Below are 27,153 nucleotides of genomic sequence, written 5' to 3'. Positions count from 1 at the left end.
ACTTTTTTTTTTAAGAAAGTGGGAAGAGGGTCCCAGGCAAAGGGAATGGACTGCACAGGGTTATCTGCACGTGGGGAGAGGGGGGAGGTGAACCTGGGTAGGTGGGCAGGGCCATATTATGAAGTTCCGCTCTGTGTGCTAAGTTCAGGGATTTGGACTTCCGGAAGGCTGCCCGGAGCTGCTAAAGGATCAGCTTCTAGGGGCCTGGGCGGCTCCAGTGGTTAAGCCTTTGACTCCTGATCTTGGCTCAGGTCACGATCTCAGGGTGGTGAGGTTGAGCCTGCGTGGGGCTCTGTGTTGAGCGCAGAGCCTGTTTGGGATTCGCCCTCCCTCTGCCCCTCCCGCGCCCCCCACTACAGCAGCTTTCCGAGGTGGTGGAGCCCCCTGCCGGCCGTGTGAAGGATGGCTTGAGGCGCCACTCGGAAAGCAGCAAGAACAGTGAGGGAGCTTTGAGTATCCCGGGTGAGGTGCGGGGACATTCTGCACGCAGGCAGCGGTCGCCGGCGTGTGCAGAAGGGGCCAGGTAGGAGAAACAGCGGGCAGAAAACCGCCACAGGACCTCAGCGCTCATTGCACGCAGGGCTTGGAGTACGTGAGAAGAGCAGGATGCCGCTGTCCTCCCGGGCCGGTATAGCGGGCTGACTGGTCCTGCTGCTGTCTCTTGAGGAGGATAGGAAGGGCCAGGGTTTAGGAGGGAAGGAAAGGCGGGATTAAACTGGGAAGTCCATGCGTGTGAAGTCCAGACACCTCGGAGATGTGCAGGTTCCTGTCCAGATCACCGCGATAAAGTAAATAGCGCAGTAAAGCAAGTCCTATGAATTTTGGGTTTCCTGGTGTATATAAAAGTTATGTATACACTACACTGTAATCTGTTAAGTGTGCAACAGCATTGTCTTTAAGAAATAGTGTATTCACCTTACGTATGTATGTATGTATGTATGTATGTATTTTAAAAGATTTTATTTATTTGACAGAGAAAAATACAGCAAGAGAGAGAACACAAGCAGGGGAGTGGGAGAGGGGGAAGCAGGCTTCAGGTCAAGCAGGGAGCCCGATGTGGGGCTCAATCCCAGAACCCTGAGATCATGACCTGAGCCAAAGGCAGATGCTTAACTGACTGAGCCGCCCAGGCGCCCCACACCTAATTTAAAAATACTTTATCGTGGGGTACCTGGGTGGTTCAGTCGGTTAACCATCTGTCTTGGTCTTAGGCCATGATCCCAGGGTCCTGGGATCAAGCCCTGCATCCAGCTCCCTGCTAAGTTGGGGACTGCTTCTCCCTCCCCTCCCTGCTCCCTATCTCTGTCTCTCTCTCAAATAAATAAATACATAAATACATAAAACTACTTCATTGCTATGAAAAGTGCTAACCGTCATCTGAGCTTTCGGGGCGTCGTAATGTTTTTGCTGGTAGAAGGTCTTGCTCGTGTGGATGGCTGCTGACTGATGGGGGTGGCAGTTGCTGGAGCCTGGAGTGGCTGTGACAAGTTTTTAAAGTAAGACAACAATGACATTTGCCACATTGGTTGACTTTTCCTTTCAAGAGGGATTTCTCTGTAGCATACACGTGCTGCTCAAGAGCATTTTACCCCCAGCCGCCAGAATTCCTTTCAAGCCCGGAGACCATCCTCTCAAACACTGCTTTATCCACTAGGTTTCTGCTGTATTCTCAATCCTTTGCTGTCGTTTCCACGGTCTTCACAGCATCCTCTCCAGGAGTATATTCCATCTCGGGAAACCACTTCCCTGGCTCCTCCATCAGGAGCGACCCCTCCTCTGTTCAAGTTCCAGCACGAGATCGTAACATTCAGCCACGTCTTCAGACTGCACTTCTCACCCTATTCTCTGGCTGTTTCCACCCTCCTGTAGCTACTTTTCCCACCGGAGCCTCGAACCCCGCTTCATGGCATCTAGAATGGTGAATCCTTCCCAGAAGATTTTTAGTTCATTTGGCCCAGACCGTCAGAGGAATCACAATCAGAGGCAGTTATAGCCTTAAGTGAAAGGTATTTCTTCAGTAATAAGACTTGAAACCCAGGGTGCTTTCCTGGTCCATGGGCCGCAGAACCAGACACCGTGTTCGCAGGCATGAGAACAACACAAATCGCGGCATCCTTCTCCATCAGAACTCGAGTGACCAAGTTCATTGTCAATGAGCAGTCGTATTTTATTTTTTTTAAACTTTATATTTTTTTTATTAAAGATTTTGTTTATTTATTTGACAGAGATCACAAGTAGGCAGAGAAAGAGAGAGAAGAGGAAGCAGGCTCTTTGCTGAGCAGAGAGTCCCATGCGGGGCTTGATCCCAGGACCCTGGGATCATGACCCAAGCCCAGGGCAGAGGCTTAACCCCCTGAGCCACCCAGGCGCCCCAGCAGTCGTATTTTAAAAGGAATCTTTTTTTTTTTTTTTTTTTTTTTTTAATTTTCTGAGCGGTAGGTCTCCACAATAGGCTGAAAAGCTTCAGTAAACCATGTTGTAGACAGATGTGGTGTCAGGTGGGCTTCGGTGTTTCATTTAGAGAGCTATAGGCAGAGTCGATCTAGTGTCATTCTTAAGGGCCCCAGGATTTTTGGACTCGTAAATGAGCATTAGGTAGAACCTGAAGTCCCCAGCTGCCTATCGGGAGAGCCGGCCTGTCCTTTGAAGCTTTAAAGGTAGGCATTGACCTGTCTGTAGCCATGAAAGTCCCAGAAGATGGCATCTTCTCCCAGTAGGAGGCTTTTTCCCCCTACACTGAAAACCTCTCGTTCAGTGCAGCCGCCTTCATTCATGATCTGAGCTAGATCTTCTAGAAGAACTTGTTGTAGCTTCTCCATCAGCACCTTCTGCTTCACCTTGCTCTCTTACATTCTAGAGACGCCTTCTTTCCTTAAACCTCATGAACCAACCTCTGCTCAATTCAGACTTGTCTTCTCTTACTTCGTCTCCTCTCTCAGCCTTCAGGGAAGGCAGTGTTAGGGCCTTGCTCTGGATTAGGCTCTGGCTTAAGGGAGAGTTGTGGCTGGTTTGATCTTCTGTCCATATCACTGTCCATATCCATGACCCCTAAAATGTTCTCCATTTATCAGCAGTAAGGCTGTTTGGCTTTCTTATCATTCATGTGTTCTCTGGAGGAGCACTTTTAATTTCCTTCAGTAATTTTTCCTTTGCATTCACAGCTTGGCTATCCGGTGCAAGCTTTTGGCCTGTCTCAGCTTTCAACATGCCTTCCTTGCTACACTAAAGAATTTCTAGCTTTCAGTTTAAAGTGGGAGACAAGTGCCTCTTTTTTCCCCTTGAACACTTACAGGCTGTTGTGGGGTTAGTCACTGGGCTGATCTCAAGACTGTTGTGTCTCAGGGAATCGGGGAGGCCCGAGGAGAGGGAGAGAGCCTGAGAACGGTTGAGAACAGCTGGTCAGGGGAGCCATCCAAATACGCTTGTTGCTCAGCTGCGTCTGTGGTCTTACACGATGTGGTCTTATATGGATGCGGTTCGCGGCGCCCTGAAGCAATGATTACAGCAGTCACATCAAAGATCGCCCATAACAACTATCACAATATGAAAAGTTTGAACTACTGCAAGAATTACCAAAACGTGACACAGAGACACAAAGTAAGCAGGTGGCTATTGGGAAAATGGCGCCGAAAGACTTGTTCGACGCAGCGTGTGCGAATTGCGACCAAGCGAAATGCACTAAAACATCCACATAGAGATATTCAGTTGGTGGCGTTGGATGTGGGGACCCAGAGGTCAGGAGAGCGGCGTGGGCTGGGAATGGAGCTGTGAGAGTCATCAGTGTAGACACAGGCATGGAGGCTGGAGGTACAGATGGGTCCTCCAGGGAAGCTTGTGTGTCTTGAGAGGAGCAGGGGTCAAGGGCCGAGGACGGTGAGGGGGTGGGGGGTGTGCGAGGGAAGAGGGTCTGAGGAGAAAAGGACTGCTGAGCTGAGATTCTTCCTACAGCATCCCGGCCCTTCTGGTCCAGATCCTCAGCGCCCGCACAGCCTGTCCGCCCGGCCACCTTCTCCGTGAACCCTGTGCCTCACCCGCTTCCTCCCTGCAGGCTCCCGATACGCTGACATCTTTTAATTCCCACAGCACTTCGTGTCTAGCTCTCCTGCAACTCTGTCCAGGGGCTGCTCCAGGTTAGACCTCCTGCCACTCTGCTCCGTAATAGGGCCAGGCCTCACACTCGGCCAACTTAGTCCCCTTGTCAGTAAATATTTGTTGAATTGAATGAAACTGATCTGACCATTGAAAGGGTTTGTAAGATTTCTGTTCTTGAAGACAGTTAACCTTTTACCTACAACTGTGTGGACTGGTATTCTCCAGTGGAAATATAATGTGTGACACACGTGGAGTGGTAAACTTTCTAGTAGCCACGGTGGAGAAAGTGAAAAGATGACAAATTTTTTTTTTTAAGATTTTATTTATTTGAGACAGGAGGAAATTATTTATTTGAGACAGGAGGAAACAGGCTCCCTGCTGAGCAGAGAGCCCGCTGTGGGGCTCCATCCCAGGACCCTGAGGTCATGACCTGAGCCGAAGGCAGAGGTGTAACCCACTAAGCCACCCAGGCACCCCAAAAGATCACAATTTTTAACAGTGTATTTTATTTATCCTAATGTATCCACAGTCTTCTAATTTTAACATATCAGTGGGATCATTTTCATTCTTTTTTGTTTTCTCTACCAAGTCTTTGAGATCCTGTATTTTATACTTAACATACACGTCAATTTGGACAGTGCGTTTTCATCATAAATACTTAACCCTATATTCAGATTTTGTAAACAACTAGAGATTATAAAATATGAATTTGCATACCCAGGTTGTTCCAAACACACTGAAGCATTTTCTAATAACTGAATCAAGTTCCTCAGATTGAATAAAATTTTTAAAATTCAGTTCCTCAGCCCTTTTTAAAGTGCTCTATAATGGGATGCCTGGGTGGCTCAGTGGGTTACACATCTGCCTTCAGCTCAAGTCATGATCCCAGGATCCTGGGATCGATCTCCGCATCGGGCTCCTTGCTCAGCGGGGAGCTTGCTTCCCCCCTGCCTCTGCCGTTCCCCCTGCTTGTGCTCTCTTTCTCTCTCTCTAACAAATAAAATCTTTTTTTTTTTTTTAAGTGCTCACTAGCCACAAACAGCTAGTGATTGCTGCATCGCACAGATCTGGGCACCTAGGCCAGGCGACCCTGGGTGGGGTCCTCTGGTTCCTTGATTCACAGGTGCGTGCCCGTGGCTCCTGGCGTCTCTGTGACATCACGCTCCCTGCAGGAGCTGACAGATTTCAGGGTGGAAGGCACATTTGCCCGGCCTGGTTTAGCCAGCTGCCACTAGGTGTGAGGTGGGAATGGGCCTGACGGACGCAGGCAGGCCGTGCCAAGGATCCCTTGCCCCGAAGCAGTTTTGCTGCAGCCCCTAAAGGTCAGGAAAGCATAAGGCTTGCGTGCAGGTAATGGAACATGGCCTTTAGATTAGACTTAACAGGAGTTGAGGGGCGCCCTTTTCCAAGTAGCTCAAATCCCCATGTATGGCAATAAAAAACACCACTCCTGAGTTCAGGCTATCCTCCCAGCATCTCACTCAAGGTTAAAGGGCCTGCGGGTGTGTTGTTTTCTCCCTTTTGTGCTGGGAGGTTAAAAAATAACTCTGCATTAGAAGAAAGGGAGAAAGGGGGCGTCCCTACGCCACCACTCACAGCCACCAGAGCCCCCGTTCAACACCACCCAGAGCCCCCCTCCACCAGTGCCCTGCCCTCAGGGGGCCAGCGGTAGGGGAATTCTGTGTCACCTCACCCTCTCGATGTCCACCGAGCCCAGAAAGGCCGAGGGATGGTGGCAAGATGATTCTGTCCCTAGGTGGAAGTCAAGAGGGAATTATAGCTGTTCGGCTCTTTTTTTTTTTTTTTAATATTTTATTTATTTATTTGACAGAGAGAGATCACAAGCAGGCAGAGAGGCAGGCAGAGAGAGAGAGGAGGAAGCAGCAGGCTCCCTGCTGAGCAGAGAGCCTGATGCGGGACTCGATCCCAGGATCCTGAGATCATGACCCGAGCCGAAGGCAGCAGCCCAACCCACTGAGCCACCCAGGCGCCCCTGGCTGTTCGGCTCTTTTGAGCTAAAATGAACATTGCAACCTTTACTTCTGAGCCTCCTGCTCAGCCAGGGGGCTCGCCCCACCTAGTGGACCGGGTCGGCCCGTCTGACTTTCCCTTCTGCTGTCCCACTGGCCACCCGGGGCCAGGAAGGGAGCCGTGGGGTCACTTACACCTGCAAACCCGTTAGTGTGGGCGGGAGCGGGTGAGGCTTCCCTCCTCACATAGCTTGTTGCCTTCTTTTGGGCCTGATCCACCCATATGTGTGTGATGAATGCTGAATATGCCCAGCTATTAAAAATGCAGATGAGCCTGCCGCCCCAGAAAGAGGATGAGCCAGAGCAAGAGAATAGTCAGACAGACATGCCTGACAGTGAGGTGGGGGTGACGGGGTCACTGCCCTCCCTTAGGCAGGGCTACTCTGGACACCTAGAATGGGAAGCGTGTCCTCCTGGAGTGGTGGGGGTTCGGGGGTTTGGGGAGTACACATGCTCTTGAAGCCCTTCCCAGTGTCGTATGGAGACGGGGTGGGGGGGGGGATAGCCCCACCTCGTGGGAGAAATGAGGCTGGCTTATCTGGTCTTGCCTGGTGTTGGCATGAAGTGGGGGCAGGACCACGGCTTGTTACTAGTGGCTCCCGGAGGGCAAAGGGACTCATCTCGGGGCTCCCAATCAGGCTGGGAAACCCCAGACATCCAAATGAATGAAGTAGTCCGTGACACAGAGCAGCTCCTTCTACCTCACAGAGATTTTTCTGATGCGAAAGGAAATGACGGGTATAAATAGCCTAACTTTCAAGTTCTTTTTTTTTTTTTTTTAATTTTTAAAAAAAATTTTTTTAAGATTTTTATTTATTTGACAGACAGAGATCACAAGCAGGCAGAGAGGCAGGCAGAGAGAGAGGAAGGGAAACAGGCTCCCTGCTGAACAGAGAGCCCGATGCGGGGCTCGATCCCAGGACCCTGGGATCATGACCCGAGCCGAAGGCAGAGGCTTTAACCCACTGAGCCACCCAGGTGCCTCTACCTTTCAGGGTCTTGATGAGAAATCCAAGTGCCAGTTTCCATCATGGAATTGTTGTCCCTGTCCCAATTACAAGAGCTAGGAAGGGAGAACTGTGGTTCTGGGATGATAAAAAGGAGAAACCCTTTGCACTCTGGCAAGAAAGGGAAGGTTCAGTGCTTCCCGTACCACTGGCTGGTCTGTCTGCCTGTGTCCCGGCGTGCACTTGACCGAGTCAGGAGGGAGCTGAGATGTCGTCGGTACGGCCTTGCACAGAAGTCCCTCCCTAGATCCCACGTCCACATCCAGCCCCTCACACAAGAGATTGGGCGGGGGGGGGGGGGCATTCAAAGGCCAGTTTTTACCACCAGTGGTGCGGGTTTGGGTGGCGAGGAAGGAGTGCGACAGAGGGTCAGAGAGGAGAAAAGCAGGGTGGAGAAAAGTAAGACGGTAGAGGTTACCGGAAGGGGCCCCAGAGGGAAGGAGTGAGTGGAAAGGATAGCTGGTGAGAGATTGGGAGGGAAAGGCCAGAATATGCAAGCATGGGGGGGGGGGGGGATGGTGTCCTTTCCAGGACAGGCAGGCACAGGAACCGAAACATCTCAAAGGCTGCATGGATTTCCAGATGATTGAGATAAGGACAATGGACAGCTCCTTGTGTATTAGACTCCGCTGACCTTGCCAAGTCACAGAAGGGCTCAGAAAAAGGGACCAGAGTCCAGGGGAGGAAACCAGAGATTTGGAGAGCTGGGGAAGGGGAGAACAGTGTGACAGAGCCACAAGGATTCGTGGCCACCGCGTCCTCTGTGTTTCTGCCATACCTTGTAGCCCCACCCCTTTGAGCCTCTCGCCTGCTCAGTGATGAGAGGAGGAAGCAGGTGCACCCTGATGAAGAGAATAGCCAGAGCGGGAACCCCACCCCTGGACCTCTCACTGCCAGTGCCAAGATCAAGGGCGCCGTCCTTAGAGCTGCCCGAAGTCAAGCCCCATGGCTGCCCTTCTCATTGCTGAATGAAGGCCCCGGGACAACCTTTTTAAGCCCCAGGCCCCTTACCTATATCCAGCCGGCCTGAGGGTGACACACATATTCCGTGTTAAAGCATAGCCTCCTGGCCGGCATGTGGCAGTGTCAAGGGACAGTGAGAGGAGTAAGAGGCCAGGGGGAGGGTCGACAAGCCCTCAACCTTTGTCGTTGCTCTGGCACCGGGGAGAGAGAGCTGTGGGCCGGTCCTTACCTAAAGCATTTAGTTGTTCTGGTGGAGCTCTGGTTTGGTTTTTATCCTGACTTCACCTTTTCTGAGAACAGTCATTCATTCATCAACCATGTCTTGTGCCCTTCTGAAGCGCCCAATAATGCATCTGTCCCTGGGATCACTCCAGAGCAATGTATACACTCGGTCAAGGTTCTTGTCCTCAGGCAGCAGCTCATTTTCTGGTCAGGCCACAAACACAGAACTGAGACCTTGACATTTGACATGATGAATGTGGCCCAAACACCTCGGAAGGACCAGCCAGTGCTGCGAGAGAAGAGAACACTCCACCCGGATCCCGGCAGATGGAGGAGTGTCCCCCGGAGAAGGGAGGAGGGCACACCTGAGAAAGGCACCACCCAGCCCACGTAAAGGCCCAGAGCCAGGCCATGCTCGCAGCATGTTCAGGGAGCAGTGAGAGCCCCACAAGGTTATGCGGAGGGTTCCCCAGGGCAGGAGCTGTGGTGGACTGGACTGGGTCGTGGGGAGCCTGCTACACCTGGAACAGCAGGGTCAGACGTGGCTACCAGTATGCCTGGTAGCCAAGTGGAGGCAGGGGAGAGCCAGGGGGCAGGGCGGCAATGCTGGTGGTGGGGTTTTCCTCCAGGCTCTGGGGAGAGAGGAGGACAGACAAGGCAGGGGCAGGTAGACCCCGCAAGTGACTGAATGTCGTGCAAGACCCAAGGTCTCTAACTGGTTGGTGATGTTGTTCACATGCGGGTTTTTTAAAAAGACAAAGCCTATTAAATTTGGGACGAAGAATTTCCCGCGTGTGCTGTAGGTCCTGTGAAGACTGTAACGTCAAGGGTTTTAACAAAGTGTGCTCCGTGTTCTGGGTGGAGATGGTTGGGGTGCGGGGCTAGGGGGTGGAGAAGGAAAAAGCAGGGCGGGTGACAACCTCTTGTGAGGTAAGATGCCCCCTGGGACTCCTGGTCTCTGAAGGAAGCTGGGGAGCAGAGGCTGGGACCCCCACAGGTGGCCAAGGATGCTACGCCATTTCCTCGTCCCCTCTTCCTCTCAGGACAAGCTCCCTGAAAGCAGAGGCTGAGACCTGAGGTCAGGGCTTGGCACCCGACCTCCATTGGCAGGGGGACAGAGACTGTTCTGTGAGGACTCCTCTCCCCTCCCCTGGCCAGCCCAGCCAGTGATGGCTCCTGGGCTTGAAGGAGACTCAATGTCTGGGCTGCTCTGGCTCTGGGAGGCGAGGAGCCGCTCCAGGAGCGGGAGCCTCTGACCTCTGGTGGCTGCAGAGGGGAGTGCACCTGCTTGCTGCTCCGGAGCCGAGCCCGTCCCCGGGCTGTCCGGGTGTCTGGAGCTCTGTTCCACTCAGCACCCGTTGCTCCCTCCAGAATCCACTTGTTTCCTGGCGTCTGACATCTCATATTCTGCCCTCCAAGGCTCTGACACCCTTTATGCATTGATGTGAATTTCACTGAGTGTTCATTTTAGGGGCCATTGGTTTGGCCCAGGGTTTGTGCCAAACCCCTCCTGCCAGCGCTGCCCAAGGCCGTGCCACTGCTGGCAAGCTGGTCCCAAGTGCACCCCAGAGATAGCCTGTCCAGCATGTGTACCCTACTGTGCCAGGACTGTTTCTTCCTTCTCTATTTTCCTCTCCTCTGGCTTGTCGATTTTTCCTACAGTTTTAGGGCATCATGACTCCCCGGAGTGTCATTTAGTGCCTGTTGATCTCCCAGCAGGTTTGGAGACCACCTCCCGAGCTCCCTGCCCTGGGAAGCCCTGATTAACAAAAATGCTGGAGAGACTAGCAGAGGCTGGTCCTGGGGCCTCCCATTTCCAGGAAATCTGGAGCAGCTTAGAAAGGGGCCCATGCAGTTACTTCTCCAGAAGACACACTGTAAAGCCAGAAGGACCCCTCCCATTGCCTAACATAATTTGGGGTCATAGCACAACGTGTTTACATTAAGAAGGAGGAGGCTGGAGTTTCTGCTCACTCTTCCTCCGGAATGTGTTCTCCAGACAGGAGCTCGGCCCATTAGTCCAGGCTTGGTCTGTGCATGGAAGACCAGGGATGGAGAAGCAGTGGGGAAGACGTCTTCCCTGGCTTTGGTTTTCCTCTTCACTGCACCCCCCCCCCCAGAAGTGGTCCTCTACTCTGGGTAAATATGGAAGGTCCACCAGCTCCCAGCCTCTGCTGTCCCTGCCTCTCCCTACCTTATATAGCCCCCTCCCTCTGTGGTGGGACCAGAAGGGCAAAGAGGACATACATTTCTTTTTTTTTTTTTTTAAAGATTTTATTTATTTATTTGTCAGAGATAGAGCGCGAGCGAAAGCGAGCACAGGCAGACAGAGTGGAAGACAGAGTCAGAGGGAGAAGCAGGCTCCCCGTGGAGCAAGGAGCCCGATGCGGGACTCGATCCCAGGACGCTGGGATCATGACCTGAGCCGAAGGCAGCTGCTTAACCAACTGAGCCACCCAGGCGTCCCAAGGACATACATTTCTGATGAGCTGCACTCCTGATGTATACCCCAGAAGAAAGAGCAGGGTCAGTCGGGAGAGGGCACAGCAGGATCCTCTCTCGCCTTTTTGTTTTCTCTCCAGTTTATTGAAAGCCAACCATGCGCCCACCATTCTACTGTGCACTTCATATGAAAATTCCATGTAATCCCTTCAAATCTCCACCATCATCTTCATCTTACTGATAGTGAAACTGATACTGATAGGAAAACTGAGGCCCAGAGTGGTGAAGTCCTGAGATAAGGTAGGCAAGGCAGCCTCCTATGCCTGAGTGAGTTTTGTCCTTCGTGAGGCTGTCCCTTCTTCTGATTCTCTCAAAAGTCCTCAGGGGCTCATGGAGGTCCCAGAATTGGGAAGTCGGATGGCCTACCCTTATGAAACCAGCAGTAGAAAAAGCAGGATCCCGATCTGGGTTCATCTGCATTCCTAACCATCATCCTCCATTGTCATGCGACACCCTCTAGAACAGTGACAAGGCACAGCCCTTGGAGTCGGCCCTACTTGTGCTCGATTATTTTATTTCATTTGCCTCCAGCCACTTTTCCAATTCATCAGCTCAGCTTGTTCGTCTCTCCCCCGTTCCTAACGGGTTTAAGGGAGAGTCCCACACCATTCTTCACGGGGCGGCTGGTCATCTTTTCCCCCAGTTGACAGATGAGGTGTCAGCCCATCATCCAAGTAACGGATGAAGATGCATTCACCTTCCTGGTGGGCGAGGGGCCCCTCTGAGCTCTGTTCAGGGTGCTGCTCGGGGCTGCATAAGTCGCCGCTAGCTGGTCTTGGCTCTGTTGCCAGGGCACCACATTTTCCCAGTTTACTGAGGGTGGGTTCTATGGGAGGGAATCCAAAGTCGTGCAAAAGGCCAGGAGAGATTAGACACCGTGCCTTCTCTCTGACTGCCAAACCTGACACTCAGCCACCAAATAATATTAGATTAATCTGGCTGGTTTTTTTATTGACTGTGCCCTGTGGCCAATTACCCTGTTTTCTGTTTGCTTAAGGTGTTTACAGATTGGCCTTCTGAAAGTTTCCCCAATCTTTTCCCAGATTAAAAATGAAAAACAAAACAAAAAAAAAACATTTATTCGTTCGTCGGGATTTCTGCCGTACCTCCCCAATGCGCTATACCATGGGAGGACTTTGTAGCTCTCTTACTTAGGCAGATCCGTAGCGACTGTCTGACTCTTGGCCTTCAGGAACATCCCAGGTATTTTGTCTACTTAAAGAATTTAAATGTGGGGGCGCCTGGGTGGCTCAGTCAATGAAGCATCTGCTTTCGGCTCAGGTCATGATCCCAGGGTCCTGGGATTGAGCCCAGAGTTGGGCTACTTCTCAGCAGGGAGCCTGCTTCTCCTTTTCCCTTTGCCTGCTGCTCTGCCTACTTGTGCTCACCCTCTGTGTCAAATAAATAAATAAATAAATTTTTAAAGAATTTTTTTTTAAGATTTTATTTATTTATTTGACAGACAGAGATCACAAGTAGGCAGAGAGGCAGAGAGAGAGAGAGGAGGAAGCAGGCTCCCTGCCAAGCAGAGAACCCAATGTGGGGCTCGATCCCAGGACTCTGGGATCACGACCTGAGCCGAAGGCAGAGGCTTTAACCCACTGAGCCACCCAGGCGCCCCTTAAAACAGAATTTAAATGTGATGTAAAAATTATCTTGATAGCAGCCCCCCAAAATCACCCAAGAGAGCCAAATAGAATTCCTTCTCTGAGGGTCTTTTAAAATAGAGCAGATCGGGACAGCGCAGTGGCTCAGTTGGTTCAGTGTCTGCCTTCAGCTCAGGTCGTGATCCCAGGGTGCTGGGATCGAGTCCCACATCGGGCTCTCTGCTCAGCAGGAAGCCTGCTTCTCCTTCTGCCTGCTCTGCCTGCTGCTCCCCCTGCTTATGCCCTCTCTCTGACAAATAAAGAAAATCTTTTTAAAAATTTTTAAATTAAAAAAATAATAATAAAATAGAGCAGATCCCCTTTCACTCGGGATGACTTCAATACCGTCACTGCTTACAAGGCAGGAGGCTGGGTGGTGTGCAGTAAATCGGAGATCCTTGAAATTCTGCCAGACCAGGAGGACAGGCACAGGGACCTTTGTCAAAAGAATGGGTGGGAAGAAATCAGACCACTGAGAACTCTCCACCAGACACATAACCCACAGCACAAATACCGTATGTCTCTGCAGGCTCCTGCCTGTCAAATCCATCTTTGCCCCGCGCTGGTAAATGGAGCTGGGCTGGCACCAATTTCTGCAGGCCCGAAGGTTTTCCGAACCGTTCTTTTAAGGCTTATCCATTGACGATGAAAGAATAAATCATGGGGCGCATGGGTGGCTCAGTCGGTTAAAGCCTCTGCCTTCGGCTCAGGTCACGATTCCGGGGTCCTGGAATCGAGCCCCGCATTGGGCTCTCTGCTCAGCAGGGAGCCTGCTTCCCTTCCTCTCTCTCTGCCTGCCTCTCTGCCTACTTGTGATCTCTGTCTGTCAAATAAATAAATAAAATCTTTAAAAATAAAAGAATAAATCATGATCCCCAAGCACGGGGAGCAGCCGGAGAGCTCTGGGCCCGAGAGACACAGGCAGCCCTTGGAACAGCGCTGTAAGACACTCCACTTCTGCTCATTTGCAGACGTCACTGGGCAGCGAGAGGAACCCACTCGGTGCCATGAGAACCATTTTTCTTAGAGCCAGAGCACCCTCCTTGGTCCAAAATGATAAATTCAGGCAGGCCCCCCGGGAAGAGGACGTGGCAGCCAAACGGCCCAAACTCAGCAAGGTAGACCTGTCCCCACAGAGCAAGGAGGAGGAGGGAGGACTGTTCTCAGCTGCGGGATCCCTTCCCAGACCAGAGACAGAGGGACTGCGGTCACCGGGAGCAGACGACTCCCAGGGTGTTCGACACAGCAGGGAAACAAGCTGCCACCCTGGGATCCCGGAAAGAGTTCATCTCAACGGAATAAAACAGGATTATGAAAGCAGCCGGGGCCGAGCGTGGACTCCTCTCTCCCTTTCAGACACGGCTCCGCGGAGAAAGGCCAACAGCAAGGTGACCTGTGTGTCTGCCGAATTGGGAGACTCCAGGGGGCGCATGCGTGCACCCCTCCAGACCGCAAGGACGGGACCTCAGGGGTCACTGCCAGGCTTGTGGATCACCTAAGCACACAGAGTAATGAATCTGCTTAGTCATCCGGGTGTTGCCAGCTCCCCAGTCCTCCCAGTGCCAACAGCACACGGAGGTGTTTGAGTTACCCGGATTCCACACAGGGAGATGCCTGCACCATGAAAGCAGGGGTCAGCATCTTCTGGCTTCTTACCAGTGGAAAGAAATTAAATCTGTTTTTCAGGATCCACTGCCCAGGGCTGGGACTCTGTCTTGGCCAGGGGTGATGGGAGGGGAAGGGGGAGCAGGGAGAGAGGGGACAGTGGGGAAGGCGGGAGGCGGTTCTGCATCGGGTTGCCACAGAAGGCTTCCAGACAGCCGCGCTCCTGTGCCCTGGAGTGTAGATACCCGTGGGGATCGACGTGCCCCTGAAGCAGCGGCGGGGGCTCTCCGTACCTTCCTGAGCTCCTAGCTGGAAAAGATGGAGTCTCTGGGATTGGTTTTTCCAAATCAGGTGGTACCATCTTGCTATCATATCCTCCTTTGTTCATCAGCTTCGGATCTGAGGGCAGTTGTCAACAGTGGTGAAGAAAAGAGACTAAATATTCCACTGGACGGACAGCTGACATTTATCCTGGGGAATGAGGTTGGCAAGGGGCAAACGGGAAGGCTTTTCACCTCTGTCTGTCTGTCTCTGATTCTCATTTCTTTTGGGGATGGGTTTGATCCTTCCCACCATCACCAAGATGCCTGCTTCCCTGTCGTCTTTTACCTCCCAGCAGAAGTACCGTCTCAGCTCAGACCAGAGGCAGGTTACCTTAGCAGGTAAGCCCAAAAAGCAGGGCAGAAGGGACACCAAAGATAAAAGTATCCAGGTCACGGCTGCCTGGCTGGCTCAGTCAGAAGGGCACGTAATTCTTGATCTTGGGGTTGTGAGTTCGAGCCCCACATTGAGTATAGAGATTACTTAAAAAGTAAAATCTTAAAAAATAATAATAATAATAAAGTATCCAGGTCAGGTTCCAGGTTTTCCTCCTTCATTTTTTTTTAAAGATTTTATTTATTGGAGTGCCTGGGTGGCTCAGTTGTTAAGCATCTGCCTTCGGCTCAGGTGTGATTCCAGGGTCCTGGGATCAAGTTCTGCATCGGGTTCCCTGCTTTGCGGGAAGCCTGCTTCTCCCTCTCCCACTCCCCTGGTTGTGTTCCCTCTCTTGCTGTGTCTCTCTCTGTCAAATAAATAAAGTAAAATCTCTTTAAAAAATTTTTTTTAATTTATTTGTGGGGGTGACCCAAGCAGGGGGAGTGGCAGGCGGAGGGAGAAGCAGACTCCCCACTGAACAAGGAGCCCAATGCGGGACTCAGTCTCAGGACCCCAAGATCATGACTTGAGCCAAAGGCAGACACTTAACCAACTGAGCCCCCCAGGAGTCCCTTTTCTCCTTCATTCTATATACAGCCATTCTCCATTAGTTACTGGACACCCTTGGAATTCTCACCCAAAACAACTAGAGTCTCCTATCCTCTTCCCGCTGCCAAGATACAGTGCCCCCCAACCAGCTGGTATCAGAGGTACTTACTCAGCAGCTGAGTCCCTGCTACTCACCCGGTCTGTGGAACCCACTGAAACCCTCTTGATCAGACTTTTTCCCTTAACACCTTCCATTCCAGCACAGGAAAACTCAATCCAGAGAACTTCACCTTAGGCTTCTCGTCTAGTGTGTGATGGGCTTCAATTCCACATCTTGCCCATGGACGCTGGGATCGCAGTCCAGCTGGAGTTCTGGAAGCGTTGGCAGTACCGGGTAGCAGTGAGGCACACTTGTTATATAGCAGAGAAAGTTGCAAATCAGGAGATCGGTCACAGGTATAAGGGGGCCTGGCTCAGGCTCAGTTCCTAACACAGCAGGGCAGAAGTGTGACCAAAGAGGAGTCAGCTGGCACTGTGCTCATGGCTGAATTAAGGAGCCCGTTGGAGCTGGACATTGACTTTAGGGGAGAAATGCAGACTGTACTGTGAGCGTCGGAGGACCATTTGGCTCAGTTTTGAAATTTATTCTGGTTCATACAACCACTCTGGATTATTCTCTCCCAGTGTCGTATCTTTGTCCGCTGAGATCGCGGTACTCAACATGGGCCCCAGCCATTTTTCACAGAGACTGGAGGCCTTCCCTTTTCTCCTACCAGCTCATGGGACAGGAGCTGGCCTTGAAACCCAAAGGTCCTAGTTTCTTGTCCTGAATATACAATGAAGTACGTCCGAGAAGGCCGCTCAGGAACAGCAGAATCTTCCCACCTGGAATTCCATCAACATTTGAAGTTGAACTTCCTTCTTTAAAAGAAATAAAAATCAACAGATCAGAACCAAGGTGACTAAATCGTCAAGAGCTTTTTAAGCAGCTCTTGGAATGAGTATTTTTAAAGTCAAGATATTGATGTATAATTTAAGTTGCATGAATTTGGGGGCTGGGGAGTTCGACTGTATTTTTAATTGTGGCAAAATACACACATAAGAAAATTTTACCGTCCTGGGCACCTGGGTGGCTCAGTCAGTTAAGCATCCGACTCTTGATTTTGGCTCCCGGTCACGATCTCAGGGTCGCGAGATTGAGCCCCACGTCAGGCTCTGCACTTGGCGGGAGTCTGCTTGAGATTGTCTCTCTCCCTCTCCCTCTGCTCCTCCACTATACCCTCCACCCCACTGTTTACACACACTCTCTTAAAAAAGGGGGGGAGCTGCCTGGTGGCTCAGTGGGTTGAACATCCATCTTGGGTCATGTTCTCATAGGTTGTGGGATCAAGTCCTGTGTCTGGCTCCTCGCTCAGTGGGGAGTCTGCTTGAGATTCTCTCCCTCTGCCCCCCTCCTCCCTCACTCCTGCATGCTCTCTCTCTCTCTAAAATAAATAGATCTTTTGGGGTGCCTGTGTGCCTCAGTTAGTTGAGGCACTGCCTTTGGCTCAGGTCATGATCCTAGAGTCCCGGGATAGAGTCCCACGTCGGGCTCCCTGCTCTGCAGGGAGCCTGCTTCTTCTTCTCCCTCTGCCTCTTCCCCTGCTTGCGCTCTGTCTCTGTCAAATAAATAAAATCTTTAAATAAATAAATAAAATAGATCTTTAATGAATTCATTGAATTGAATTTTTTGAAAAAAAAAACTGACCATCGTAACCATTTTTAATACATAGTGCAGCAGTGTTAAATACATTCACGGAGTCCTACACCCAATCTCCAGAACTCTTTTCATCTTGCAAAACTGCAGCTTCACACACGCAGACCAACGGCTCCCTATTTTCCCCTCCCCCAGCCCTTGCAACTACCTTTCTACTTCCTGTCTCGGAATTTGACCCCTCGAAGCACCTCATGTAAGTGGAATTCTGTAGTATTTGTCTTTTTCTGACTGGCTTATTTCGCTTAGCGTAATGTTCTCAATGTTCATCCGTGTGTCAGAATTTCCTTCCTTTATAAGGCTAATATTCTGTTGTATGGCGAGCCCACATTTTGTTTATCCCATCGTCCGCCAATGGATAGTATTTGAATTGTACCACTACGAACAAGTGTGGGAACGGCTCTTCAAGACCCTGATTGGCATTAGTGTCTCTTAAAATTGAGTGAAGGAAGCCTCGAAGAATTCCATGTCCCGTGGTTTTATTATTATTTGTTTTAATTATATATTATTTATTTATCTATTTGACAGGCAGAGATCACAAGTAGGCAGAGAGGCAGGCAGAGAGAGAGGAGGAAGCAGGCTCCCTGCTGAGCAGAGAGCCCCATGCGGGCCTCGATCCCAGGACCCTGGGATCATGACCTGAGCCGAAGGCAGAGGCTTTAACCCACTGAGCTACTCAGGTGCCCGGGGTTTTTTTTGTTTGTTTGTTTATTATTATTATTATTATTATTATTATTTTACCATTTGGAAAAACTCAGGAATGCAACACTAATTTCACGAGGTAGTATCTTTACAGTTTCTCAGTGTGCTAACTTCAAGGGCTGCCTGTGCCGTTCTTCAGCCCTGTGTGTGTGTTCTGAGAATTGCCATTAAATAGAAAGTTGCCACAGTCCAGCTGTACCTCCGTGACTGAGACACTGGTCAAAGGCAGAATTATCAGGGACTTGGTGTATCACTGAAACCCACTGTTCCAGTTTCGCCTCACACGGGGCTCGATGTCCCACACCGCCCTTCCCCGGGCCAAGAAAGCACGTAGTCCCAGGACAAAGTCAGGGACACCCAGCTACAATCCGCTTCACCACCAAATGCCCTTCTCCCTGGAAAAGACCTACAAATAACATCCGTGATCAGGTTTCAGAGTAAGCAAAGTGGCAAGGGCTGAGGGGTTGCTGAAATGAGTTCATGAACAAATTGACCAAAAAAATGATCTGTGAATAAATCATAGAGAAGGAAGAGCTCACCAGCCATGTGGACAGATAAGACTCCTCCCCCACAAAAACCAGCCTCTCTTTCATGCCCTACATTGTCTGCAGGCGTGTATAAGCTATATTCTAGACCATTTGGCATTCAGATAGCTAAGTCGGCTCCACTCAGCTCAGAGATGATCAGGGGGCTGAAGTGTTAGCGTTCTGCCCTCCTGCAAGGAGGAAAGGGAATCTAGTTCAGGAACCAAAGGAAAGCGTATTCATCCCATCTCATCTTTTAAGACCCTGAGACAGACTCCTCCACGGCCCCCCAGACACAGGGCTCTCCAGCATTAAATGCGCAGAAATCAAATGCATATCCATTATGGGAGAAATCGTAGGGAAGGGGAGCTGAGGTGACAGATTTTGAAGAGCAAACATGCACCTTTGTGCTCTGTCTTCTTAAAATTCATCCTCTCACCTGCCAGCCTTGAGAATTGCCTATTTACATAACTAGCTGCCTAAAATGGAATATTCAATAACGTTACACGGTGCCTCACTCCGTTGGAGCCCATCCCCAGGATAGGAGTGCTCCTGGAGTCCTCCCGCAGCATGTGGCGTGGCGCGCTGGCCCGCCGCTGTGCCTCCGTGTGGTGTGAGCCTGTCAGCGCTCCCGAGCCAAGCAGATGTCAGGCCTGATCGCTGAGGTGGGAGGCCAGCGAGCAGCAGGGGGAGGGGGCGTGATTCAGCAAGTGGCATGGTAGCACGCCGTCTTCAGGGGACAAACAGCGTCTCTCCCTGAGCTTCCCAGCAGGCAAGGTGCTGTCCCAGAGACCGCCGGCAGAGAGGGACTGAAGAAGGGGGGAGCTGCAGGATCTATGGGGACAACCTGGTGCCGGAGGGACTCAGTCAGCTCTGAGCCGGCCCTGGCACTGTACCAGCCTTGAACCCCCTGTCGGTCCTTTCCAAGGCACAGATCTCCTTCCCGTCCAAACGGGAGTCCTGCTGCTCGCTTATGAGAGGAGTATAAATAAGTGATAAGCAAGTGTTCTGATGATGAGAAGCGCGTGTAGCTTCTCAGCGGACTGCATGTATCAAAGAAGGCAATTGTGTGTGTTTGTTCATTTATTTTTCAGCGTTCCGGTTCCTGTAGTCAGTTTAGAGAAAATCCCTAACCTAGTGAAGGCAGATGGTGCCAATGTCAAAATGAACTCTACAACCACTACCGCGGTCACCTCCTGCTCCATGTCATCCTCTGCTGTCTCCACCCCACCTTTAATTAAGCCAGTCTTGATGTCCAAGTCAGTGCCACCTTCCCCAGAGAAGATCTTAAATGGCAAAGGAATTCTGTCTGCCACAATAGACAAGAAGCACCAAAATGGCACCAAAAACAACAACAAGCCTTACAGGAGACTTTCAGGTACGTGTCTGTGTCCTTCGAGCCTGGCTTACGATTAGATCTGGGTCACATTGCATGACCAAGCAGTGCTGTGTTCTTATCATTAAGCAGGTCCCTTTCGTTGTAAGGAGAACACGGGCTTTACCTGCCAGCAGGACCCCCCTCCCCCAACTTAAAAATGCGAGGGAAAGCGGGTTCTCTTATTTCCTGGCCAGATGAGAGCTCTCACTCAGCTCAGTGCTCAGCAGGAGGGGTCTTCCTGGTCCAGAAGACAGGATGCCTTATACCAAACACAACAGCCCATTCGTTCTCGAGGGTCTTATCAGGCTGACGGGCTGAACAGGCCCCAGGTTCCAAAGAGGCTTCTCCGCAGGGAAGTCAGACAGCACAGGGATGGAAACCTCGCAGTAGGTCAGGGCCGACACGGGGCAGGACTGCTGAGTGCTGTGAGTGCTGTCTGCCCCGCTCCGTGCTTGGGTCTTAGTTGGTCACCTGGTTGATTTTATGGTCTGGGGCTACGACCACATTTCCTATAAATTCAGGTTGGAATTCCCACTTGGGAACCCTCAGATCAGCACAGCCGGTGCAAGGTTGAGGGGTTTCTCTTGGATTTCCATCTCTGTTGTCTGCGTAGACACTTGGGATGGCCAGAAAGGGGCACAGGGCTGGTCTTGGAGGCAGTGGTTGCCCTCAGGGGCCCCCATGTGGATGATATTTGCTTTGGATTTGTTGTGGAACTAAATCTGGCGGTTCTACTTTCTCCAAAAGACCAAGAAAAGCTATAAACTTTATTACTTCTTCACACACCGGGGGCATTTATCAAATGTTGACTGGAAAAAAAGAAAGAAAGAAAATACAGTGAAAGCCACCTGGTGAGAGAGAGAAACCATGCCCTCCAGTAAGAGTAATTCTGAATCAGCCTAAGAACTGTGGGTCATTTTTATTTTTTACTTCGTGTTAATCTGTATTTCAAGTGTCCTACTTTAACATCTGTAACTGTTCAAAAAAATCATTTCTTAAAAGTTCTTTGGACCCAAAGCATGCAAAAGATGTTTACCCTAAACATCTTCCTCGGTACTGTTCACCCACTCTCAAGAAAGAAAGGTAGAGCCTGGCGCACTCTTTGAGCATTGTGGTGGGGGAGAGGTGCTGTGTGGACAGGAGCCCCCAGCTCCTGGCTGTCTCCTGAACGGAAAGTTCAAGTTCACTCTGCAGGGGTGGGTGGCAACATCCCTGGAAAAACCAGTAGGCCCAGCTGGGCGGCATCCAGAGGCAGAAGCATGACCTGGCTTCCAGCCTGCAGCCCAGCCTGAAGTCATAGAGGGGTGGTTGGGGTTCTTTTTTGGTGTTTGTTGGTTTTGCATTTTGTTGGTTGTTTGTCTCATTGGATCTTTTGCTTGTTTCTATCTCGCTTTCACATTTGGCAGCCAGCTCCTACCCCCCACCCCCACCGCCAAACAACCTGCTCGGTTGCAGGCCAGGGTGAGCGCTGGTGTGGATCTGGGCCCGGGTGTGACTCTGACAGGCCCCGGGGAAAGAACTCGGTGGCAGGCAGCCTGGGGCCTGGCTCCTGGTGCATCCTCAGCAGGCAGAGAGGGCTCCGAGGAAACGGGCCTCTCCAGGCCTCACAGTTTTCTAGTCTTAAAAAAGAAGCTAACAACAACAAAAAGTTGCAGGCAGTGTGAGGGAGCGCCTGACTGGCTCGGTCAGAAGAGCCTGAGACTCTTGATCTCTGGTTGTGAGTTCAAGCCCCACACTGGGTGTAGAGATTACTAAAAATAAAATCTTTAAAAAGGAAGAAGAAAATGATGATGATGATGACAATGACAAAAGCAAAACAAAAAAACAAAAAAAAAAAAAAAGAGAGGGGAGGGGGAGGCATTTTGATGACAGCCCGGAAACCTGTCTCAAATCTTAGAATGGTTTTCGTCACAGCCGTTGCCCCTGTTGCAACCACCCCACAGGCCCCAGACTTTCTTTTAAAAACAGAACACGTTCATTTATTATGCTCAGAGTTTCCTCCACCAATCCCAGACGGCTTCTCAGGTAAAGCCCTGTTTGGTTTGCAGCCATTCAAATCTTTTAAGGAGACTCTCCTGCAAACTGATATCCGAGCCCCCCACCCACCCTGCGACGCTGTTGCCTACCTCCCCAGATGCCCAGAGGAGCTGTGTTTTCCCTGTGCCAAAGGACCCAGGTGGCTGCTGGGTGCCTTCCAGAAACAGCACGGCCCATCCGAGACCTGGACCTTTGAAGCGGAAAGCTTCCATCAGGGCTTGTCTCGCGTCCCTCATTTTCCAGGGGAGGGGAGCGTGTTGGTCATCCAGAAGGGGCAAGGGATCCGAAGTGGGCATAGACAGAGCAGACTTCCTAGAAGGAACGTCACCGAGAATGATCCGCAGCCCAGTAAGAGGCGGGAACCAGAGGAAGCCTGGCCTCCCTGCGGCCGTCCTCCGTCCCCAGTGGGTGGGCTAGCCCAGGCTCATTCCCACGGAGGAGCGACGAGAGCGGCAGGCCCCGCCCTCTGTGCCCGTTCACCTTCACATGCACGGACAGCACACACCCAGCCTTTGCCCCTGCCCCTGCCTGTGACACTGCCAAACAGGCCTGAATCAGGTAAACCACGTTTCTGGTCAGCTGGGCTGCGTGGAAAGCCCGGTGCTGAGGACTTGGCAAAGCACAAGAGAGGCAGGTCACACTGACATGGCAGGGAACACTCTCCCACTTACTTGGCGAGAACTAGTGGGAAGGTAAGGGGCGGCCGGGGGTGGGGTGGGAGGGGGACGGGGAAGATGACGTATTCTTGGAGCTGCCCCGGGAGAAACGGTGGCCCTCCCTGGTCTGCAGCCAGCTGCGCCCCAAGTGCCAAGTGCTTGGGGAACCATTTAAGTGAGATAAAGTGTGTGAGCATCAGGGCTCCCTGCCCTCTGTGCCTGCCCGCCCCTCCCCTCCTTAGTCCTTGCGTCTGGGGCTGTCCCGCATCCCAGTCTAAGCTGGACTTGGAACTCTGGGGTCAGAGGGGAGTGTATTTTCCCCTGAGCGGTTCTTGAAGCATTTTAGCAGCCGGTTGGGGAAAAAAAGAGAAAGAAAGAAAAGAAAAACAAAAAACCAGATTGCCTGACAATGTCTCACTTGTTGGTGCAAATGTGCATTTTTTAAAAAATGTAGTCTTAATGCCAAATCCTATTTAGTCTCCTTTTTTCTTATATTTTTTGTTTGTTTCTTAAACCAGAGAGAGAATTTGACCCAAATAAACACTGTGGAGTGTTGGATCCCGAGACAAAGAAACCTTGCACAAGATCCCTCACCTGCAAGGTATTTCTCTTTCCATAAAAAATACTTCCTGCTCTCGCTGGGGCCTTTGTCGAAATGTTTGCATGCCACTCTCTGCACACGGCAGGGTGTGGAACCTCGACATGACCCCCAGCTGTTCTTTGTAAGGGAAATGCTTTCTTCTCTTCCATGGTAGCAGAGTGCCTGCCTCGAGCTGGCTGGCTTTTTAAGAAGGAAAAAAAAAAAAATAGGCTTCCCCTGTTACTTGTGAGGCCAGACAGTAAATTGTATTTATAGGCACTCACAGGCGGTTCTAAACCCTGCTACGTTTTAATGTATGCAGGAGCGGCGGCGGCGGCGGCGGCGGCAGCGGCGGCCTGAAAGGCAGCCGCGGAGGGGAGGACCAGCGGCCGCGCCCCTGATCTGGCCACACCGGGTGGCCAGGGGGACAGCTGAACCCAAGGCAGCCGCCATCGGGCAGCCCCCAGCCCTGTATTTCATACTGAACTGCTAGTGCTTCTTGGGATCGAGGCCGTGGCCCCCTCCGCCCGGTGGCCCCGTGGGTCTGGGCCACGGTGAGCCTCCCACCTGCACCCGGATTAACTCTAGCCCGTCCTCCCCGTCGCCTGGCCTCAGAGAGGTTTCCGTGGGCTCTGCGCTGAGGCTCGTCGTCCTGCACCAGTTGTTGTTGGGTTTTGGTTTTTGTGGTTGGTTTTTTTTTTTTTTTTTTTTTTGGAGGAAGCTTTGGCTTCTTAACGCCAGGAGTGTAGGGCATGGTTGCGTTTGCGTGGTGTCTGCCTCTTCCCAGCCACAGCACGGGAGCTGTTGCCTTGAAGTTGACTTTTCAAGCACCTCTAAATTCCCATGAATTGCTGTATCTGAGATGGAGGGCCTGGGGAAGCAGGTTTATGTGCTGATCAAAGAGGCTGTGCTTTTCATCTCTCTTCTCCTTAGACACATTCGCTAAGCCATCGGAGGGCAGTCCCCGGCCGGAAAAAGCAATTTGACCTCCTTCTGGCGGAACACAAAGCCAAGTCCCGGGAAAAAGAAGTTAAAGATAAAGAGCATCTCCTGACTTCGGCGAGGGAAGTGTTTCCAAACCAACCCGGGCCGGCACAGGACACTCTGCCAGGACCTTCAGGGAGCTCTGGGCCAGAACCGAAAGTCGCCTCCCCTGCAAAATCCAGGCCACCTAACTCTGTGCTTCCTAGGTAAGTCCCGCTTTGCCGGTAGAAGCCCCAGGTCCTAGGTCAAGTGACTGGCCGGGTCAAGTGCGGTCTGATCACATGGCAGGCGGAAGTTCTCATAGTCCTTCCTCGTGAGGCGGTTGTGAAGTTTAAGCGAGATCCTGGGCATGAGGGGCTCAGCCAGTGGCCGCCACGTAGCTTTTGGTGGATTTTACTGCCGTCACCATCTTCATCTTCATCTTCATAGCAGACCTTTAGCAGACGGAGCAAGACTAATCCGGGAATTAATACGTGGAAGGGTGACCAATCAGCCCCTGGGCCACTTTCCGGTTGCCTGAGTTTTTAGATGAGTTGGACACTCCTGGCGCTGAGAGTGGGGCAGTCATCACACCTTAGGAGCCCAGGTGCCACGTAATTTTGTGGATTTTTTTCCCCACAACTCTCCTGTGATCAGGGCGAACGGAAAACTGGCATCACTGAGCTCATTTGTCCTTCCATCTCTCTCTACACCAAGAAAACTGAGCCATCTGTTTGGGGTTTTATTTGGTTGACCTGCACAGAGAGGAAAGAACAGAAAACAGAATTAAAATCCGTCTGGATTAAGAGTGATTTAAAGCCCATGCATGTCTGATTTGATGGGCAGTGGAATCCTGAGTGGCCAACCAGTTTCCAGGTAATAAGACAGGGAGCCCTTCATCCAAAAATATTTATCTAGTGCTGCTCTATGAGCAAGGGACCAGTGTACCTCTTTCTTATGGTGCTTCGCAGATATTGCTGCCTTTTCTTCCCCCCCAACAAATTGAAGGTTTGTGGCAACCCTGCGTTGAGCAAGTCCGCCAGCGCCATTTTCCCAACACGGTTTGCTCATTTTGTGTCTCCTTGTCAATAAAGTATTTTTTAATGAAAGCATGCACATTAGGTATAATACTACTGCACACTTGATAGACGGCAGTATAGTGTAAACATAACTTTTATAGGCACTGGGAAGCCCCAAAAATGTATTTGATTCACTGTATTGCGATACTGTCTTTATGGCAGCGGTCTAGAACCAACCCCGAGCTATCTCCCAAGTATACCTGAACTATGTCAGTTACTTTCAAGCAACAGTGCAGAGATGAATGCAGTTAGATCCCACTTTTTGAGAATTCAGAGTTTAGAAGAGACGAGACTCAGATACTCATAACTTCATGGAAAAGAAACGTTAATAATAAAATAATGAGACGTGCAGGTAGTGGTATTATCTGATCGCTTTTAAGGCGTACAGCGTGAATCTCAAAAGGTAATTGTGCAGTTAGCAAGCAAGCATTAAGAGAACACAGTTACAAAACAAGGGGAAGAGGTTGATTTTTTAAAGCAAAAACAAATATTTGATGACAGCTGGCACAGAACTGCCAGGTTCTCACCCTCCTGCCTTCCACTTTGGTGTAAGCCTGATCCAGATGGATAGCCGGAGTCCCATTTTCGGAACCGCCAAGGGCGGCCTCAGGTTCAGGAGGATGCAGTCAGGTGGAAGGGCCACCAGCACCCATTTCCTGCATCAGAAACATTGCCCTGGTGTTGCCATCAACTTAAACGTCACGTCGTTTTGCAGGATCATTTTATAACGACTTTTCACGGTCATGCCAGAATTTGCCAAAGGATATTTATTATCTTTCCTGAGCTTTAGAGTTAAGCAGGCAGTTATGTTCCAGATTTCCGGGAGGGGCTTCAGGTCTCTGTACAATGGCTCTCAAAATCTTCTGTAGCTGTAGAGCTTTCTCACTTCCCATAAAACGTTGTGTGTACCCAGTATAAAAACAGAGACCTGCTCCACCTAGCTCCAGCTCCACTCTGCTCCCTTTGCACATGCATCCGGAGTCTGCTGTCCCCTAGCCCATCCAAGGGATCACCTTGGAGTCCCCCAGGGCTCCAAGGAGCCCAGTTTGAAAACCATCTTTTATTATAGGTTCACCGTAGATTTTGACTGATGGAGGTGCTTCTCACCACCGCCCCCTACCCCCATGGCCCAGCCTAAACAGGTAGTGGAGGCTTACGTGTGATTTCTTTTTCTTTTTTTCCTTACTATTTCATGTGTTTATTTGAGAGAGAGAACACGAGTGGCAGGGAGGGGCAGAGGGAAAGGGAGAAGCAGACTCCCCACTGAGTAGGGAACCTGATGTGGGGCTCGATCCCAGGACCCAAGATGATGACCTGAGCTGAGGATCGTGACTAAGACGCCCAACTGACTGAGCCACCCAGGCACCTAAGAGCAGATTCTTAATGTTCTTTTTCATATAATTTTCAGGGAATGTTTGTTAATAGAGAAATGCCAGGTGTTTATATTCTCTTAAGGAAGATGAAGAAAGGGGTGTCTGGGTGGCTCAGTCAGTTAAGCATCTGCCTTCATCTCACGTCATGATCCCAGGGTCCTGGGATAGAGCCTTCAGGCAGACTCCCTGCTCAGCGGGGAGTCTGCTTCTCCCTCTCCTCTCCAGCTCTTCTCCCTCAAAAATAATAAATAAAATCTTTGGGCGGGGGGGAAGGAAGCAGAGGAAAGACAGAGTAAAGTTCATCAGCAAAAAGAATGGCTCTGAAAGGAAGGGGGCAGCCAGGGGTCGCATTACAAATGTTGGCTTACAGAGTAATCATTAAGGATGCTTTTCAAAGTTGACATAAGCACCAGAAAACTCAGAGATGAACTCAGTTCCAAACTTTGTAGAAAATAATGCCCTTTTTCACTTGGTTTTAGTTAGGAAGAAACCTCATACAATTAGTGATTGAAAAGACATGATCAGAATTTAAAATCCTCCTTGGGCACCTTGGCTGGCTGGCTCAGTTGGAAGAAAGAGAGTGTGACTCTTGATCTCAGTGTTATGAGTTCAAGCCCAACATTGGGTGTAGAGATCATTTTAAAAATAAAATCTCTTGGGCGCCTGGGTGGCTCAGTGGGTTAAGCCGCTGCCTTTGGCTCAGGTCATGATCTCAGGGTCCTGGGATCGAGTCCCGCATCGGGCTCTCTGCTCAGCAGGGAGCCTGCTTCCCTCTCTCTCTCTCTCTGCCTGCCTC

The 27,153-nt window shown here is 50.9% G+C and overlaps 1 protein-coding gene across 8 annotated transcripts in view; it reads left to right on the top strand.

Moving 5' to 3' along the window:
• ATXN7L1 (ataxin 7 like 1) overlaps positions 1-27,153 on the top strand; it is a 236,254-nt gene that overhangs the window by 184,543 nt on the left and 24,558 nt on the right. For all 8 annotated transcript variants that reach the window (XM_059397018.1, XM_059397017.1, XM_059397014.1 and 5 more), the window contains 3 exons: positions 19,386-19,669; positions 22,881-22,963; positions 23,876-24,132. In XM_059397018.1, the coding sequence (XP_059253001.1) occupies positions 19,386-19,669; positions 22,881-22,963; positions 23,876-24,132 (624 nt within the window). The remainder of the gene's footprint in view (positions 1-19,385; positions 19,670-22,880; positions 22,964-23,875; positions 24,133-27,153) is intronic.

This window comes from Mustela nigripes, chromosome 4 (genome assembly GCF_022355385.1).
Source record: "Mustela nigripes isolate SB6536 chromosome 4, MUSNIG.SB6536, whole genome shotgun sequence".
NCBI classification, from domain to species: domain Eukaryota; kingdom Metazoa; phylum Chordata; class Mammalia; order Carnivora; family Mustelidae; genus Mustela; species Mustela nigripes.
Note: the sequence above shows the minus strand (reverse complement) of the source record. Positions and strands in the feature narration are given on the sequence as shown.